At 39.4% G+C, this 19796-nt stretch overlaps 1 protein-coding gene across 1 annotated transcript in view; it reads right to left on the reverse strand.

Moving 5' to 3' along the window:
* CFAP54 (cilia and flagella associated protein 54) overlaps positions 1–19796 on the reverse strand; it is a 241930-nt gene that overhangs the window by 215446 nt on the left and 6688 nt on the right. The window contains exons 2-5 of the mRNA XM_023749820.1: positions 17931–18036; positions 14450–14593; positions 10654–10825; positions 5645–5703 (exon numbers count right to left, since the gene is read on the reverse strand). Of these exons, the coding sequence (XP_023605588.1) occupies positions 5645–5703; positions 10654–10825; positions 14450–14593; positions 17931–18036 (481 nt within the window). The remainder of the gene's footprint in view (positions 1–5644; positions 5704–10653; positions 10826–14449; positions 14594–17930; positions 18037–19796) is intronic.

Genomic DNA, 19796 nt, shown 5'->3' on the forward strand with positions numbered 1-19796 from the left:
GCTAGGATGGTATTTGGCACACTCCATAAATAACGCCTATTTCCAGTATAATTATTCCCAAGGTATAATGTGAAATAAAATTATGGGGAAAGGGTCATCATTGCTATTTGTCTGTCTGTAGGAATATATGGAAGAACCTCTTGTGCTATTGTACCTGAGTGACTTTTCCCCACAAATCTATTGATAATTATTTTTTAACATGTCCTTCCCATAAACCCTATCCTGGGAAACACTATTTGACTACATGTATTCTGCAGTTAACTTTTTCAGTCTTTTTCCTTTCCTCAAAAATATTCTAGCCCTAGCTGGTTCGGCTCAGTGGATAGAGCGTCGGCCTGCGGACTGAAGGGTCCTGGGTTCGATTCCAGTCCAGGGCACATGCCTGGGTTGCAGGCTTGATCCTCAGTAGGCAGCATGCAGGAGGCAGCCAATCAACGAGTCCCTCTCATCATTGATGTTTCTATCTCTCCCTCTCCTTTCCTCTATGAAATCAATAAAATAATTAAAAATATTCCAAAAGCTCAAAGGGTAATTAGATTATATAGCCTTTCATTTGATTGAATACAAGAATAAATTTGGTCTGTATTCCACATATTGTCATAAAAAAATATTACTGGGATGAAAATAAGAATCTGGGAGCTAAATATCTCAGAATATTAAATTCTAAATTATATCCATGGGAATATCAGCCTTAACCAAGCAGGTCCTCATACATCTTCCTGGGCTATTGGATACACCCTCACTTGTCTCCCTGGTCTCACCATCGCTCTTCTTATAAGCCCCTTCCTTATACATCTTCCTTACCTCCACCATAGTTATCTCTTTAACATGCAGACTGGGTTGTGCCACTCTTGTGCTTGGAACACTTCAATTGTTCTCTATTGAGTATATGATAAAGTACAGGCCTCTTACAGGGCATGGAAAGACAATTCCTGCCTTCCTCCACACCCCATTTACTCTTGACCTTGCATCATATACTTAAAGCTGGTCCAAAATGCTTTCCATTCCACAAAACACACCTCAGCGATCCAAATACATGTGTCTTTGCTCACTCTGTTCTCTTCTTCACCTGCCCTGTAAGGCTGAAACTCTACCTCCACTACTAGCAATGTTACCTTGGACAATTCACTTACACTCCATGTGCCTCAGGTTCCTCATCCATATTGGTATAACAGTAATTAGGATTGTCTGAATATCTAATAAATTACTATACACTAAATGCTTAGGACATAGTAAATGTAAGTGTTAGCTTTGGTAATGACAATAAAGACAGAGGAGGAGGAAGGGGAACAGGAGAAGTTGGAGAAACAGGAGGAACAGAAGCAGAAGGAAGAGGAAATGAAATTAATTTACTTGTATTAATTTTAAAAGTTGATGAGTCTAAAGTAGGACTGTTCTCTTCATAGAAAAAACAAACTTTGAAAAACCAAATTAAAATTTTAAAATAAAGTGTCCTTATTTTAAAAACCTAAATACATATTATCAAAAGAAAATTAAAAGAAATAATAAAATTAAAAAGGAAATTGAAAACTATTTTAAATGCTTACATCACAACCAGGGAGATCCAAATTGAAACAATGAAATCCCATTTGTTTTTAATACATCAGATATCAAAGGTTGAAGAGACTGTTAATGTCGTGTTGGTAAAAGCATGGGCCAAAACACTGTTGGTGGAAGAGGTATTGTTGTTTTGGCAATGTTTCTATATTAAAAAGTTTAAGATATCAAAAATAAAATAAAAATGAAAAAGCCCAGCTAGCATGGCTCAGTGGTTGAGCGTTGATCTATGAACCAGGAGGTCATGGTTCCATTCCGGTCAGGGCACATGCCTGGATTGTGGGTTTGATCCCCAGTGTGGGGCGTGCAGGAGGCAGCCAATCAATGATTCTCTCTCATCATTGATGTTTCTATCTCTCTCTCCCTCTCCCTTCCTCTTTGAAATCAATTTTAAAAAACTTTTTTAAAGAACGAGGAGGAGGAGGAGGTGGCGGAGGAGGGGAGGAAGAGGAGGAGGAGGAGGAGGAGGAGGAGGAGGAGGAGGAGGAGGAGGAGGAGGAGGAGGAGGGAGCAGAGAAGGAAAAAGAAGAAAAACCAAATCCCAGGAAGATACACACACCATTAATCAGTTCAGCCACAGGAGGGCACTGCAGCATCATTTATATCAGCCTTTGAGGGAACAACACTGAGCATTTCAAAGTTGGATTTGAAGTTTATGTAATGGAATGTGGAATAATTTGACAATTATTGGTCAAGCCAATAACTTTATAAATGAAACATAAATCAACATTTTCTTAGAATGAATAGATTCTACTATATTCTTTAATGCTTGATGAGTATTATACTACAGTTTTAAATGCCTTAGAAGAAATTACAAATTATACCATAAATGAAAGCAAAGTTGTAATATATATCTTTGGGAAAAAAGATTTCAGAAATCTGCCCTCCCTCAAAAGGGTAGATAGATTTCATTCGATTGAATACAAGCTTAAGCTTGGTAACTTCCCTCAACACAAAAGTATTTTCCATCTGGGAAGAACCCCTATCCAGTCTTGGTCTCCAGGGTGTCTTCAAGAATACAGTGGGAGGTCAAAACATACCAACCCCTCCCATATTGCTTCTCTATTTGAGTAAGTGAGCCAAAATAGGATGGGTCGTGAGGGAAGAAATTTAGTCTAATGGTGTTGAGAGGCAGTGCAATGAGGCATTCGCTCTGGCCTCGGCTACACTTAACTAGATGTTCAACATTGAGCAAATTAACCTTTCTGAACCTTCGCTTCTTCATCTATAAGATGAAAGCAATAACAGTACCTTTCTCAAATTTTTGGTATACGGATAATATTAGAAAGTGAGATAATATATGAAAGTGCTTAGAAGCCTACCTAATAAATGGTAGGCATTAATCCCACAAATGATGATGGTGATGATAATGGTGATGGTGATGATGACAGTGCCAACCTCATAAGACTTAAGGCTATAAATGAGTGTTATTATGTACACAAAGCTTTCCACCTAATACCTAACACATAGTAGGGATTCAATAATAACAAATGGTAGCAATGATGCCTGGATCTTACAGTGATAGGGGTTTATATTTCTCTGGGGTTATACCAACAAAAGCCTGAGGCTATCATATCTATTTCTTCTTTTGTCTCAAGCTATAATAGAGTTGAACTCTAAAATAGCTACAGAATCAGGGTCCCTCAGACCAGAGAAGGCACAGATATGGTTGGTTCCCTGCTACTCCCTACCTCCCCCGCCAAGGAATAAACTCACCAGCTGAAGGTTTAGAAATTTCTGGGTGAAAATTTTTAATTTCCTTGGAACTTATTATATTGAAAAACTGAATGAATTTTATCCCAACCTTCAAATGCCAACTGTGCAACCATCCACCACTCCAAAATTCTTGCACACACACCTCCTTTCCCCCGCCCTTCCCCTCCTCACTCCCATCCCACAAGACTGGGACCACAGAACTATTCTCCTTCAGCCCTTATTTTGTCAGAAAGAAATTCAAGTTCTATGAGGGGGAGAAGAGATGTCTTAGGTAGAGTTTAATAAGAAATTATTTTAAAACAACTATCATATTAAAATTCTCTCCGAGTTAACAAGTACAAACACGAACAGTTAAATTTTGGCACAGACATCTCTGCCCTTCAAAGAGCTGGCAGACAAATGCTGTAGCAACCAAACTATGGTGGTTCTGTGAAGCAGTGTTTGTTGCTACAGCAAGGGCTAAAGGAATATGCAAGTTCTTTTCAGGAAATCAGCTGGAACTAAATGTAGAATCACTGGAATAGTCTCTAGCCAAATTTCCATTATGCATGGGACAGTCTCCCCTCATTTTAATTCGCACTCAAAGAGCTGGCACTGTCTTGTTCAAATCACTGTCAGCAATAGAGCTTTTAAACTCGAGGAACAAAACAGAGAGCGATTTCAAAATTGTTTTCCGTTAAGCATGCAAATATCCTTCCTTCCATTTTAAGTGTTATTGACTTTTAAGATACTTGGTTATGTTTGGAGAAAATAAGAAAAAAAAAGTATCTATCCTGAGTGTTAGAACATTCAGGGTAAGGCTTTGCATGTGATAAAAAATAAAGTAGTAATGTTCCAAATGCCATTTGAATATGGACTCAACATAAGTATATTCTCCCTTCTTGGCCTACATCCTAATGCAGTGATGGCGAACCTATGACATGCGTGTCAGAGGTGACACGCGAACTCATTTTTTTGGTTGATTTTTCTTTGTTAAATGGCATTTAAATATATAAAATAAATATCAAAAATATAAATCTTTGTTTTACTATGGTTTCAAAGATCAAAAAATTTCTATATGTGACACGGCACCAGAGTTAAGTTAGGGTTTTTCAAAATGCTGACACGCCGAGCTCAAAAGGTTTGCCATCACTGTCCTAATGACTGAACAATGAATACAGGGAATAAATAGGTCTCCTAGAGACAAAAGTGCTACCAACATTGTAGGGAAATCAGTAGAAACCTCAAGTTAAACCTACCAGTGAAAACTGGTGAGTGGGAATCTATACTAATAAAAGGGTAATATGGTAATTAGACCGGACATCTTCTGGATGTCCTTCTGGACAAAGGCATGGTGGCAGGGGCCGAGGCAGAGGCAGTTAGGGGCAATCAGGCCAGCAGGGGGGAACGGTTAGGGGGAGATCAGGCCAGCAGGGGAGGGCGGTTAGGGGGCAATCAGGCTGGCAAGCAGAAGCAGTTAGGGGCAATCAGGTGGGCAGGCAGAGGCGGTTAGGGGTGATCAGGCCAGCAGGGGAGCTGTTAGGGGCATTAGGCCGACAGGCAGAAGCAGTTAGGGGCAATCAGGTGGGCAGGCAGAGGTGGTTAGGGGCAACTGGGCAGACAGGCAGGTGAGGAGTTAGGAGCCAGCAGTCACGGATTGCGAGAGGGATGTCCGACTGCTAGTTTAGGCCCAATCCCATTTAGGAGAGGGTGCAGGCTGGGCTGAGGGATCCCCACCCCCATCCATAAATTTCATGCACCGGGCCTCTAGTCTTATTATAAAATGAAGTCTTCTTACCCTTGGGTTATGACTGAAACAGAGTGAAGATGTTCTTTAACCCTAATACACTAACAATCATTCATTTATTCATTCACTAACTAGCATGTGGGCCATAAGTCAAGTGCAACCTCTTCAAGCAAAATGAAATCCAAGCTCCACCGCACAATATAAATAGGGTAACTGTAGTTTATCATTCAAATCAGGACACGTTTGAGAGCGAAAGCAAGCATTATTAATAATTACTCCAGGACTACAGATAGAAACCAGAACTGTCCTGAGCACGCAAGAATGGATGATCACCCTACCTAGAGATATAGTTACCAGGTGGATGTTCAGTATCAAGTTGACAACTTTGGCTAATCTGAGAGACCAAGGGACAGCAGAGAATATCTATCAATTTTAAGAATGCTTTTCTTTCATTAATACTTTAATATCTGCAATTTTACCTATGATCATATTAAAGTAAAACTAAAAATAGTAAATCTATAATACATATTCACTAAATTTTGCTATTACATAATTCACTAAATTTTCTTTAACATTCAATGCTAACAAAAGTCTTAAGAAAAATAGGAAATATAGGAGAAGATATTTTGTCAGTAAATTGCATACCTTGGAAGACTGACCAATAACCATCAATTTTCTGCAAATGGTGTAAATGTAAACAGTACCTAAATGGAGGAAAAACTCGTTAACATGGTTTATAGTCAAATTATGAAAATTGTATATGCTAATTCCTGTGGCTTAAGTCTGTAGTTCTAAAAATAAGCAATCTCATGAGAAAGTTGGATAATGGTTAGAGAGTTATAATCATTATAATTTGTTTTATATCCAAATCATTAAAAGAACTAATATGACCATCCTTTAAATAGGCTGACACGGGAATCTTTAGCCTCATTATAAAAGCAGTGTAAGTTTTGAAATATACTGAACAAAAGAATATTTTTAGTAGCATAATTTATGTACCCTGCGGTTTTAGTAATTCATATTAAATGTTATTGATCCCCATGGTTTCCTTATGGTTGAAAAAAATGAATATTTATTTCCAAATAAGATTAAAATATATATTTAATCAGCATGGCATAATACTCAACATGGAAGGAAACATAATAATTTTAAAATCATAACACATAATAGGTTGCATTATATTCATTCTCACTCTCATATAATATTTATCCTATTATTACGGTATGGCCTTTGAGCACTCTAATAAAGAGCATTTTCAACTCCTATTTAACATCATTCAAGTGTGCTTTTTTTTTATCTGATCATTAATTAAATGAGGATAAATGGCTGCTCACAAGGTTGAGGGGAGGGGAAAAGCATATATCTCTATATAAACAAGGACATTATCATGCTATAAACATAACCAAAGGTGGCAACATGCTTTAAAAAGGCATGTAATTATAATACAAGTGGTCTACATATGTCCTATAAAATATCGGATCTAAAATTCATAACCATCAAAATTCAACAATTATGAATCCCATGTTCACATTTAAACTTTAAGCATCTGCTCTAAGACACACATTGCTTAATTAAAACATGTCTGTAAGCATGATAAATATTAATTACATAAATCAGTGACAAAAATGTTGAATAGAATCTTAAACATATATGTATAGCACCATACACTTCAGTCCTCAACATTCCAGGACTCAGCATTCTTACTGTGACTGCTCCCAGAACACGGAGCTATTTATTTCATGTGAGGTCCACCTGGGAAGAAACCATTTGGCTAGTAACAGCTCAAGTCCAACATTCTTTTTTTAAAAAAATATGTTTTGATTGATTTTTAAAGAGAGAAGAAGGGAGAAGGAGAGATAGAAACATCGATGAGAGAGAAACATCATAAATCAACTGCCTCCTGCACGCACCCTCACTGGGGATTAATTTATGCAACCCAGGCATATGCCCTGACCAGGAATCGAACCCACCACCTCTTGGTTCCTGGGTCGGATGCTCAATCACTGAGCCATGCCAGCCGGGCAAGCCCAGCATTCTTATCTCAATTTGGTTTTGTCCACCTCTGTTCTTAATCTTAAAAATTAAACTATATAACTGTGTTTCTTTGTGTGTTTTTTTTAAAAAAAGTCACCAAGGAAGGACATGCACAGGAAACGCATGCCTCTCCACAAAAGATGTGATTCAGGTGGAAGCTAGGAGCCTGTATAAACAAGTTAGTGACAGGAACTGGGGAATTTCAGGAGGCCTCAGGAAACTACCCTCAAGAATGACAAGGACCCTCTGTATTTCAAAAATGTGCCTTTAACCTTGGCAGCCCTTGAGCATCCTGACTAGAACTGATCCCTTCTTAGATGGTTCAGGATCTTGGTGTGGTTCACAAATTCCCACTGCAGAAGCGTGATGGAGCGAGAGCTGGTATAGAATGGAACATAGACTGATTCTTTATACCCTCAGGATATCTCTGGAAGTTTGTTTTGTTTTGGTTTTGAGCAAATCCCTATTATGAATTTTTTGTCTTGTCATGTGATTCCTTTTCACCAAAGATGGCCATCACCAAAATAATCTATTTGAGGTTTAAATAGTCGGGTTCAGGTTGAGAAGTAAGGTGTTATAGAATACTCATACACCCAGTTGAATTTTATGAAAGATAAAATTCTCCTGGTCGAACATTGGTTACATATCTTAAGAAACCAAGGGTGTCTATACATATAATAACCAGTTTAAAATAAACAGAATGAGTGTTCAGTTTTAACTGGAAAAATTAAATGTATTTTGACAAATTGATTAATCAATTTATTTTTTATTACTTAAAATCCAAAGTATTAAAACTACAGAATCTTTGCATTTGCTAATCCTCTAGTTAGAATGCCTTTTCCCCAAATATTCAGATGTTCATTCAGGTCTTTGCTCACGTATCATCTCACTGAGCCTTCCCTGTCCATTCTATTTAAAATCGCAGCCTAACCCAGCCAGTGTGGCTCAATAGTTGAGCGTTGACCCCTGAACCAGGAGGTCAGGGTTCGAGTCCCAATCAGGACACATGCCTGGGTTTCAGGTTCAATCCCCAGTAGGGGGCGTGCAGGAGGCAGCCAATCAATGTTTCTCTCTCATCATTGATGCTTCTTCCTCCTCTTCTCCTTTCCTCTCTCTGAAATCAATTTTTTTTTAAGTTAAAATTGCATCCTAGTCAGAGCCCAGGTCTGGCTCTCCCTATCTCTTCCTCAGCTTTACTTTTCTCCGTAGCACAATCTGCCATGACCACTTTGTTTTGTTTATTATCTCCCTGAAGCAGAATGTAACCATGAGAACAGGGTTTTCATCTATTGCCCACTCTTGTGTCCCTAGTACCTAGAACAATGCCTGGCAATAAGTTTTGGATGAATTAATTAAAACAGGGACTGGAGTTAGTAAAAAGCTATGATATTTCCCTCAATCCCACTCCTGGGCATAGATATTTCCCAGCAATCCCACTCCTGGGCATAGATCCCAGATAACCCTCACACAGGTCTATAAAAGGACATGTACAAGGATATTCATTGCAGAATTATGTGTGCAGCTATAGAGGTAGGGCAAACCAGGTTCTGTACTTAGGAATCTATGGATATCAAGAATACAAGTCTGTAAATAGAGTCAATGAACTAGATCTATACACAGGAACCTGGCTAGTCTAAAACCATAATATTGAGCAGAAAAATATTTAAGAAAAAGGATAAAATCTAGAGCACGATACCACCGGTGTAAAGAAAAGGCACACACAGCCCACTGGTGTGGCTCAGTGGTTGAGCATAGACCTATGAACCAGGAAGTCACTGTTCAATTGCCAGTCAGGGCACATGCCCAGATTGCAGGCTTGATCCCCAGTAGGGGGCATGCAGGAGGCAGCCGATGGGTGATTCTTTCTCATCATTGATATCTCTCTCTCTCTCTCTCTCTCTCTCTCTCTCTCTCTCTCTCTCCCTCTCCCTTTCTCTCTGAAATCAATAAAAACATATTTTTTTTAAAAAGGAAAGAAAAAGCACACACCAATAAAAGGATATAGAAGATACAGAAATTATTTACTCTATTTTTCCCCCTAAGAATACTGGGATATATTTGTGTGTGCTCTTAAAAGGACAGCACCCAGGGACTATATCATTTCACCACTAAAGCAAGGCCTGACTGCAACACCCAAACCATGGGCCTGTCATGCTTCCTGAGCACAGAACATCTGCTCCTGCTCAGTCCCTGCCAAGACCTATGACCAACTCAGGTGGAGAGATGGCAGCAGCTACTCTGGGGAACAGATCCTCTTGAGGATGATCAAGTACAAAAGCTTGACAATTACTGAATTTAAAACTTTCTTCCAAAGTCAGCCTCATCTCTGGCAGCAAATGTAATTTTCAATCAAATTGTCAAAAAATTATTTGAGGAGGGTGAAGAAGGAAAAGGCTAGGAAATGTATTTCAATTGCCATAGATGAGCTAAAATCCAATATGTTTTCTTTCAAGTTAGTTTTCCCCACTCTTATGCACAGAGAACACACTGTATTATTTTCCCTTTGAGAATATGTTATTCACAGAACAACAGCAAATGACTCATTGCAACTTTTAATTGTAACTTTAAAAAGAAATTAAATTTAAATTGTAACTCTTTAAAGAGAAAAAAAATAAATGCTGCTTTAATATATATATATACTAGAGGCCCAGTGCACAAAATTTGTGCACAGGTAGGGTCCCTAGGTCTGGCTGGCAATCAGTGCCAATTGGGGCCTTCCGGCTGCCAGCCTGGGCCTTCCTTTGTTCCGTGACCACCCCCTGGTGGTCAGCACATGTCATAGTGAGCCATCGAACTCCTGGTCTCCTGGTCGAACTCCAGAGGGGACAATTTGCATATTAGGCGTGTGTGTGTGTGTGTGTGTGTGTGTGTGTGTGTGTGTATGGATTCCAGAAAGAGAGAGGAAGGAAAAGGGAGAGAAAAACATCAATGAGAAAGAACAATCAATTGGCTGCCTCCTGCACACCTCCTCCTGAGGAGCTAGCCCACAACCCAGGCATGTGTCCTAATGGAGAATTGAACCTTTGACCTCTCAGTACATAGAACAATTCTCAACCAACTGAGCCACCCCGGGCAGGACAATGCTACATTTTGATAGATGATATTTCATGAGACATATATATAATGTATATATGTATATAAATATACAGTATATATATGAATATAAATATACAGTATATATGTATATAAATATACTATACACATACATATATACATACCAAAGCTCATTACTCAAAACCAAGTTGGAGAAGAAGGTTGATATGTAGAAAGCCACAGTCACTGCCCAAAGTATTTGAGGAGAGGGCCAATAAATGGATGATGCTTAGAACCAATCTAACCTGCAGTGGTTCTTTGATTCTTCTCCACTTATATTTATTTACTAACTCTGGGCCCTGCTTTCTATATACCTGAAACTGATCATCCCCACAGACATGCTTTGTAAGTTCCTGCATATGAGGACAAACTGAAATATAATAAAGGTGTAAAAAATAAAAAAAAACAAGCATGCTACTATGAAATAATTATATTTCAAATCACGAAGTAATCAAGTTAACGTCAAACTTGGCATTCACATAACTTCCTGAAAAACATGATGGAAAATAAAATGCATTGGCATATACCATTGAAGATGATCCAGCAGAGGTGCTCCTGTGGCAAGGCCACCTGCATGGTGAGTCTTAAGGAGGACAAGATATTCAGACACTGGATCACAGACTCTTTATTCTGCATGTTCAAATCATTGTTACAGACCAGCTGGTAGCTGCAAATATTTCTTCCATTTAAAGCATGAAACTGAAACGCATGGGAAAATATAAATGTGAATATAAATAAAGTTTATGCAACTTAGAAAAGCTTTCCTTAAAATATACAAAAACTAAAATGGAAACAATTGTGCTTAATTAATTTAATAGATTAGTATAGTGCTATCGACTGAATGTATCTCCCCAAATTCTTAAGCAGAAATCTATCCCCAATGTGATGGTGTTAGAAGGTGGGGTTTGGGGAGGTAATCAGGTCATGAGAATAAACCCTCATAAATGGGAGGAGTGCCTTTCTAAAAGAGACACCGGAGTGCTCCCTCTTGCCTTCTGCCGTCTGAGGACACAGCGAGAACCAGACAGCAGGCTCTCACCAGACAACCACATTTTCTAGCACCCTGAGCTAAGCCATCCCTGCCTCCATAAAGTTAGAAATAATTTGTTGTTTAAGCCACCAGTCTATGAATTTTTATAATATCCCTAACAAATTAAGATATAAAAAATAGGTTTCTTCAAAGCATCCATTTAATTAAGATTATTACCTTTCCTTAATCAAAAAAAAAAATTCAAAAGCAAAAGAAAGTACAAAATCCTATCTCCAAGAATATGGAATTGAATCTTTTTTTGGAAACTCACCAAATGGCATTTTAACGTATCAATTCAGGTATAAATATTACCATGTACACGTTGATTTGGCAAATGTTTATGGACCACCTCAATTTGCCACACTCTGCTAAGCAACAGTGACTCAAAGTTGAGGAAGACGTGGTCCCTGTTCTTGGCAAAAAGAAGAGAATTCCAGAGACAAGCAATGTTAGGAATGCTTAAGGTAGTTTCAGTGGTCACTGGATTGAAAGACTTTTGAAAGGTTAAGTAAGAAGGTTTAAGATAAAGAGATTAGGTTATAGAGGTGGTTCATAGTCCGAACATGAAGAGTGTTCCAAGCCATTCCAAGGAATATGGACTTTAGCCAAAGGGCAAAGTCAAAGGGCAGAGGAGTAGAACAATTTGATTTACACTTTAGAAATTAATTATGACAAAAGTGTGGAAGATGGAAAGCAGAGGGAAGGGCACAAAGCTACATGCAGGGAGGCTGGGAGAGATCAGAGGCGTCTGAGATAGTCCAGACATTCCAGGGCCCTGAAATGGGGAAAGATTTAAATCTTGTCTGAGTCAATGGGATTCAGTGGCCAATAGTATGCAAGAGATAAGGGAGGAGAAGATGTCTGCAGTGATTTCCTGCATGGGTGACTGGCTGGAGGCAATTATGGAGGAAAGATGATGAGTTCAGCTTGGGATATGTCAAGTTGAGATGTCTAAGACACAACTGGATAGATGTGGAGTTCTGGAGAGAGTACTGACGAGCCCTTAGTTAAAGCTACGGGGGTGGACCCTCTTAGTAATACCAATGGGCCTTTCTACCATATGCATTTCCTGCTTGCATACATGTACACTATTTCTAGCCACCATGTAGTTGGTATCACAGAAGATATTCATTGAATGAAAGTTGGAATAATCATTATCTTCAAAAAGTGCTCTCTCTCTTTTACAGATGATACCTAACAGTTTCAGAGTGCTGGGCCCTATTCCAAGTCTTTTGTTATCTCAGCAACCTCAAAACAACACTAGGAGGTAGGCCATTATTTCCATTTTTACAGATGAGGAAACTGAGGCACAAAGAAATCGCAAGGTCCCATCATTAGGCAGTGGCACAGCAGCTCTTTGAACCCAGGCAGTGTGGCTCCAGAGACCAAATCCATGTAATCTCTGCCATAATGCCTCCCTGTAGTACATACAAAGGGAATAATTAAATATTACATACATGATTATGAATGCTCACACAAAACTTTGCTTTTAATAGTTTGACAGTGAATTGTTCATTATTATTGATTCATCTGTGATCTTTATGCATTTAATATCCAAGATCTATTTCTCTAACAAAACTTCTCAAGACCTTTAGTTCTGTGTTGATAGGTTCCTACTGGACTAAATTTTCAATCTTACTTATTTTATTTTTTTATACATGTTTGTTAAGAAATGCAGCGTGCCAGTATCATACCAGAACCTTAAATTAAGCATGCAAAAAACCACAAATTCTTGCCCGGCCAACATGACTCAGTGGTTGAACATCAACCTATGAACCAGGAAGTCACAGTTCGATTCCTAGTCAGGTCATATGCCCGGGTTGTGGGCTCAATCCCCAGTGTGGGGCGTGCAGGAGCAGCCGATCAATGATTCTCTCTTATCATTGATGTTTCTCTCTCCCTCTCCCTTCCTCTCTGAAATAAAAAATATATTAAAAAAAAAAAAACAACAACACAGATTCTTCATACCTATTTGCACCCATCACAACAGTCCTGCTGGCAAACTCTTATGTTGTCTTCATTGCTTTACCTTCTGCCTCCAATCTTTTACCTTCTAATCATCCTACTAGTATGAACAGCTTCTACTAATTCTAACTATATCACTTCATCTATTCATCCAGTCAATAAGGCTTTATTGAGGATCTATTATATTTTGTAATATTATTATTAAAAAATAAACAAATGAAAATGTAGCTGGTGACAATAAGTGATACAAAAATAAGTAAATAAATAAAGCAGGGAGTGCATGAGACCTGAAGGTAGTAAAGAACGAGCCACACATATATCTAAGATACAAGCTTTGTAGACAGTGGAGCTCACAAGCGCACTGGTGCTAAGCCAGGGAGACAAGGTAAAAGCAGGCTAATGCAATATTGAGAGAGAGAGAGAGAGAGAGAGAGAGATAGAGCGCTGGACCAGAGTGGGATAGGAGGGGCCTTAAAAGTCCAAAGTTCTAAGCTTTTCATTCCGTACTCTCCCCAATGGGGTGCCAACTTATATTGCCCTGTATTCCCATTCATGCACCTATTATATAGACAAACATACTTTGAGATTTTCTGCTTACTAAACCACATATGTTTCCAAGGCCTTGAATGATCAAGTTTGGAATAACAGCTTTGGAGTCAGACTGATTAGGGTTCAAACACCAACTCTGTCCATTGCTTTAAGTGGACTGGTTTCTTAGTCTCTAAGAAGCCTCAGTTTCCTCATCTGTAAAAAAGGCATAATAGTACCCTACTTTTGAGACTATAATGAGGCTGAAAGATAACAATTCATATACTGCATATAGAAGAGCCTAGCACATGGTAACTGTTCAACCAGTGAATCAATGGTAACAATGAACATAATGCTGGTATGCCAGAAATAAAGCATAAAATTTTATATCAGAAGATCTGTGTCTAATCTCCAGAACCAATAGTTGGGCTCTGTGCTTAGCTTTCTTTTTCTCTTTTATAAAATAATAATAGTATCTAATTCAGACAGTTAATGTGAGGATCAGATCTTTTTAGTTTGTAAACTGAAAGTACCCTACAAATATTAGTTATTATAAGTTATTATAATGACAACTGTCTGCTGGATGAATGAGTGATTATAGTGATACAATCTCCAAAGCATCTTTGCAAAGTCTAATAAGTATACGTTCTTATCTAGCACTGAAAACATTTATTAAACAACTTGTAGCACACAAGTAAATGCTATGCTAAGCACAGGAAAGACATTTAGCAGCTCTCAACAAAAGGATATATTGCATAGCTAATCATAACTTGTAACTATTTTAGCTGCTTTCATCTTACTGTATTTGCAGCAGTTTGGTCTCCAATACCGTTTGGAAAAAAGACAGTTTTGAATTGTTGTATATCTGCTATATTCTCATCAAAGCTGATACTGAACTGCTGAAGATATCTTCCATAGCACTGTAACAGGGCCAATTTATACTCCTAAAATAAAAAGAGCACTTGATGAAAATTTCAAAATATCATTTTTCTTATTAAAATCTGTATAAATATTAAAATTATATTAAGTAATTATTAAATTATATAATTACTAATATTAGGTACTATTTATATTATTGTTAATAATATCAATCTTGATTATTGAAAGGGCAGGGACTGCGCCCTCCATCTTACCCTGTGTCCTCCATTTTGGGGCAGCCACGTGCTTGGCAAGGAGCTTCCCGGAAGTCTAAGCCTCTGCTAGCCACACCCAGGAACAAGACACCGACTTGCGCCTGGCCAATCCGCGGGGCCCACAGTCCCCTCTCCCACCCTTACTATAAAACTCCTGGTTCTATCAGGCCACGCCCTCTCTGCTTCCTGCTGCTGTGTCGGCGAGGTGGGGGAGCCGAGCTAGCTCGAATACAGACTCTTATGCTTTTGCATCGGACATGGCTGGCTCCCTGGTGTGGTTTCTTGGGAATCTTCAAATCTGGGCATAACAATTATTACCATTATTACTACCACCATTACACTATTGCTACCATTATCACTATCATTTCCAAACATATGTGATAGACACTGTGCTAGGCAATTCATGTGCATTATTTCATTTAATTCTCCTCACAACAAGCCTATTGTGAGATAAGACCATTGTAACTTTAAAGATGAGAATATCCCCAAATTCAATATCACCATGATGGTAATCCACCCACTCAGTCAGAGAGGGAGATGAGTTGTGTTACTAGCCTTGCTTCTCTGATACCTCCTAAGCTCCAAAAAAGAAGGAAATAAAAAGATGGAGAGGGGAGAGGAGGGCAAAAAAGAGAGAATGAGGAAGAAAAGAAGGGAATGAGGGAGAGAGACAGCGAAAGAAAGAAGGAAGGAGAGATAAAGAGAAGGAAGGAAATGGAAAAGGAAGGAGGGGAGGGAGAAGGGGAGAGGAAGGAAAGGTGAGAGAAAGGCAAAGGGAGGGGAAAGAGGAAGGAGAGAAAAACACAGATGAGCTGGCTCAATCTCACTTTGATCTGTCAACAGTCTCTGAAGCTGCATCAGGACAAGCCAAAAAAGTCTGAGCTATTGTTAGTTATGATTCTGTTAGCTCTAAGTCATGCTTATATTCCCATTATAAAGTCATATGCCTCATTTCTGTAGCCCACAAGGCACAGTTGATCTGGAGAGTTTCAGAGCAGTGGGTGTGAGTAGGGCTCTGAAATATGTGTCTGTTGCAACCCTTACTCAGCTTCCTCCCCTGTAACTGTGTGTCAGGACAAACAACTGCCTTTCAAGTTACGTAGCCCCTTGGGAGGCATCCACAGTCAAATGCTGTTTTGTTTCTATTTCTATTGACTTGTTTGTTGCTGGTCACTAATTAATTCTGGTTCTTTTCTGTTCTAACTTGATTCCTATAATGAATTCAAATCTAGGTTCAAAACAAAAGTATTCTAACAAAATGATCTTTAATGTAACTAAAATAAAGAGATTCTAGAACCAAAGTAACCAGTCAAGTTCATTTTCAGGATTACAAATATATTCTTTATCAACCCACTTTCCCATCAGTGAAAAGTATTTAAAACATTTTCTTCGTTCCTTCAAGCAAATTTTAAAATATCCTATCTAGACCTCTCTATCTGAAATATTCTGAATCCTTAGTCACTACCCATCATCCACTTGCTTTATCAACTTCTAACATGCTCCTTCCTCCTCCCTACACCAATATCCTCTCCACCCAACTGGATATTCCTCAAACAACCCCCAACAGTGCTGTGTATCACCAACTCCTATTGAGGAGAAGCATAAAAATGGAGAGGGAACACTCTTTTAATTCTTGTCAAAACTGTTATTCCACTTCACATAAATACAGCTTACAAGTTGGAACTCATCATTTTATTTTTCCTAGAGCAGCGGTTCTCAACCTGTGGGTCGAGACCCCTTTGGCGGTCGAACGACCCTTTCACAGGGGTCGCCTAAGACCATCCTGCATATCAGATATTTACATTACAATTCATAACAGTAGCAACATTACAGTTATGAAGTAGCAACGAAAATAATTTTATGGTTGGGTCACAACATGAGGAACTGTATTTAAAGGGCCAGAAGGTTGAGAACCACTGTCCTATAGTTTTCCAAACTGTATTTTCAAGTTTCTAAGAACCATGGTCCAGTTGCATGGAGCTAAGGTGATTCTCACATTTTGACAGCAGAAAATAGATCTTAGTTCTTCATTATGAAAGTTCCTTTTTATCTTATCCTCTATTTGATAAACTTCCCTCCTAAACCAAAGGATTCAAGTCCAGAAAATAGAAATATAGGAAGAAAATGACACTGAGAAACTAAAGATAGAGAAGACACTATATACGGCCAATGTCTGGCCTAAAGTCACTTTGGATAAAATAAATCTCGGTCCAAGGATCCTAGATGAGCCAAAAACTCATATTTAAATTAGAGTAATTGGGGCCTATGCCAGAACTGAAGGGAAAACTTACATCATCATTCACTGAAAAGTCAGCGATGGTGTGTGTGGTCTTAGCAAGTCCATGAGTCCACAGCAATCTAAGACCTGGGCATTGATGTGGAACTAGAAATAGGGGAAAACTCCCATTTGGAATACAATACTGAGCAAGAAACAGGGCATGTATGGAATGACTGCTATATTTACATTCAGCAGAACATTAACAAGGAATTGAAAGTCATTCAAACAGGCATTGGGACATAGGCAACACAGCAGCAAGGCCAGAAGCCATGAGAGTTGTATGCTGGGTAAGGCCAACCATGTGAAAAACAACAGGAAGTGGTGTCTGGGCTCCTTTGTATACCGTAGGAACATGATGACTCAGCATTTCCTGTTGGGCGCCTACCACACCCTGTTAGCTAGGGCCTCTGCTCCTAGCCATCCCCAGGCAGCTGTCTTTCTGTTCAGGAACATCTCACCTCTGGAAAAATCTCAACTACAAAATTAAAAAACAAACACTCTTTTGGTTACTGTGCCTCATTAAAATTTTATGAATTCATTTATTTTTTTCTAAACAGCAACAATAATCAAATCATGTAAAATAGTAATGGTATTAACCAAACAATAATATAATTAGCCAAATGAGTATCATTTAGGTTTTAGGCTCTCTTTACTCCGGAGGCACTTACTTTCATTTCGCAGAGGCTATCTCCAACCCGGACTATAGTTTAAAAAAACACTATGAACAAATTCCTATGCACACTGCACATATCTTATTTTGAAGTAAAAAAACAAAACGGGAACAAATACAATATTTGTACTTGCATGTGGCCCACGGGCCGTAGTTTGAGGACCCCTGATTTAGGCTCTCTTTACTCCGAAGGCACTTACTTTCATTTCGCAGAGGCTATCTCCAACCTTCAGAAGCTTTTCATTATAATAGGCAGTGGGCAGCCGGGGTGCGTATTTGGTCCAGATATTAAACAAAGACATAGCACTGTAAAAACCACAAAATAAAATGATATCATCACAGTAGGAAAGCTCAATTAATTAGAAAGCAATCCTTAAAAACTTATCTGGTGCTAAGTCTTTCCAATGTGCCTTTTTGTTGATGTCTAATCTCTCTCTCTCTCTCTCTCTCTCTACATATATATATATAAGTAATATGAAAATGAGTTTGAGACTCTGTCACAGTCACGACCAGCTCAGGAGAAGGGGTCGGGCCCCACCCAAGCCTGAGAGATCAACACAGAGGGGCGCCAGCTCCGAGCCTCTGTGGCACGTCTGGGGGCAAGCCCCCAGCGGGGACACACACACACACACACACACACACACGGGGAGCCTGCTCCAAGTCTCCGCGGCCAGACTGCGGATGTCCATCAATAGGACATCCCCTGAGGGCTCCCGGACTGTGAGAGGGGGCAGGCTGGGCTGAGGGACCCCCCCCCCCAGTGCACAAATTTCGTGCACAGGGCCTCTAGTCTATATAATAAAAGCCTAAGTGACTGTTACGGCGGAATGACCAGAACGACAGGTCACTTGAAACACAGGAGCTGCCCCTGGTGGTCAGTGCACTCCCACAGGGGGAGTGCCACTCAGCCAGAAGCCAGGCTCACAGCTGGCGAGCATAGTGGCGGTGGCAGGAGCCTCTCCTGCCTTCACGGCAGTGCTAAAGTGGAGTGAGCTGAGCGGTAAGGAGCAGCAAGCAGGCAGGCGGTAAGGAGCGAGGGGTCTTGGACTTTGAGAGGGATGCCTGACTGCTGGCTTAGGCCCACTCTCCGGGGAGCAGGCTTAAGCCGGCAGTCAGACATCCCCTTAGGGGTCCTGGACTGCAAGAGGGCGCAGGCGGGGCTGAGGGACAACCCCCTCCCCAGTGCATGAATTTCATGCACTGGACCTCTAGTTATTAATAAATTATAAGTATAGCTAAAATCATTGCTTTTGTGTAAAGCACTGATTGAAGCTCTTTATATATATTTTTATAAAACAGATGTTTTTAGGTTCGCAGAAAAATTGAGCAGAAGGTATAGAGATTCCCTATATACCTCCTGCCCCACACATGTACAGCCTCCCCCATTATCCACATCCCCCACCAGAGTGGTACCATAGTTACAACTGATGAACCTACATTGACACCTCATTATCGCCCAGTGTCTATAGCTTACATTTGGGTTTACTCTTGGTGTTGTACATTCTATGCATTTTGACAAACGTATGATATTACTATTCACTGCCCTAAAAATCCTCTGTGCTCTGCATATTCATTCCTCCCTACCCTCAACCCCAGGTAACCACTGATCTTTTTATACTATCCATAGTTTTGCCTTTTTCAAACTGTCATATAGTTGAAATCATCCAGTATATAGCCTTTTCAGACTGGCTTCTTCCACTAAGTAATGTGCATTTAAGATTCCCCCATGTTTTTTCATGGCTTGATAGCACATTTCCTTTCAGCACTGAATAATATTCCATTGTTTGGATGTACCACAGTTCATTTATCCTTTCACTTCATGACAGACATTTGCTCCCAAGTTTGTCCATTTGAATAAAGCTGCTATAAACATCCATGTACAGACTTATGTATGAACATAAGTTTTCAACTCCTTCCAGCAAATACCAAGAACAGTTTACCAGAATATATTTAATTTTATAAAAAACCACCAAAGTATCTTCCAAAGTGGCTGTACTCACCAGCAATGAGAGATCCTATTGCTCCATATCCTCAACAGTATTTGTTGTCAGTGTTCCAGATTTTGG

Source organism: Myotis lucifugus, unplaced genomic scaffold, assembly GCF_000147115.1.
Source record: "Myotis lucifugus unplaced genomic scaffold, Myoluc2.0 scaffold_10, whole genome shotgun sequence".
In the NCBI taxonomy this organism is placed as follows: Eukaryota; Metazoa; Chordata; class Mammalia; order Chiroptera; family Vespertilionidae; genus Myotis; species Myotis lucifugus.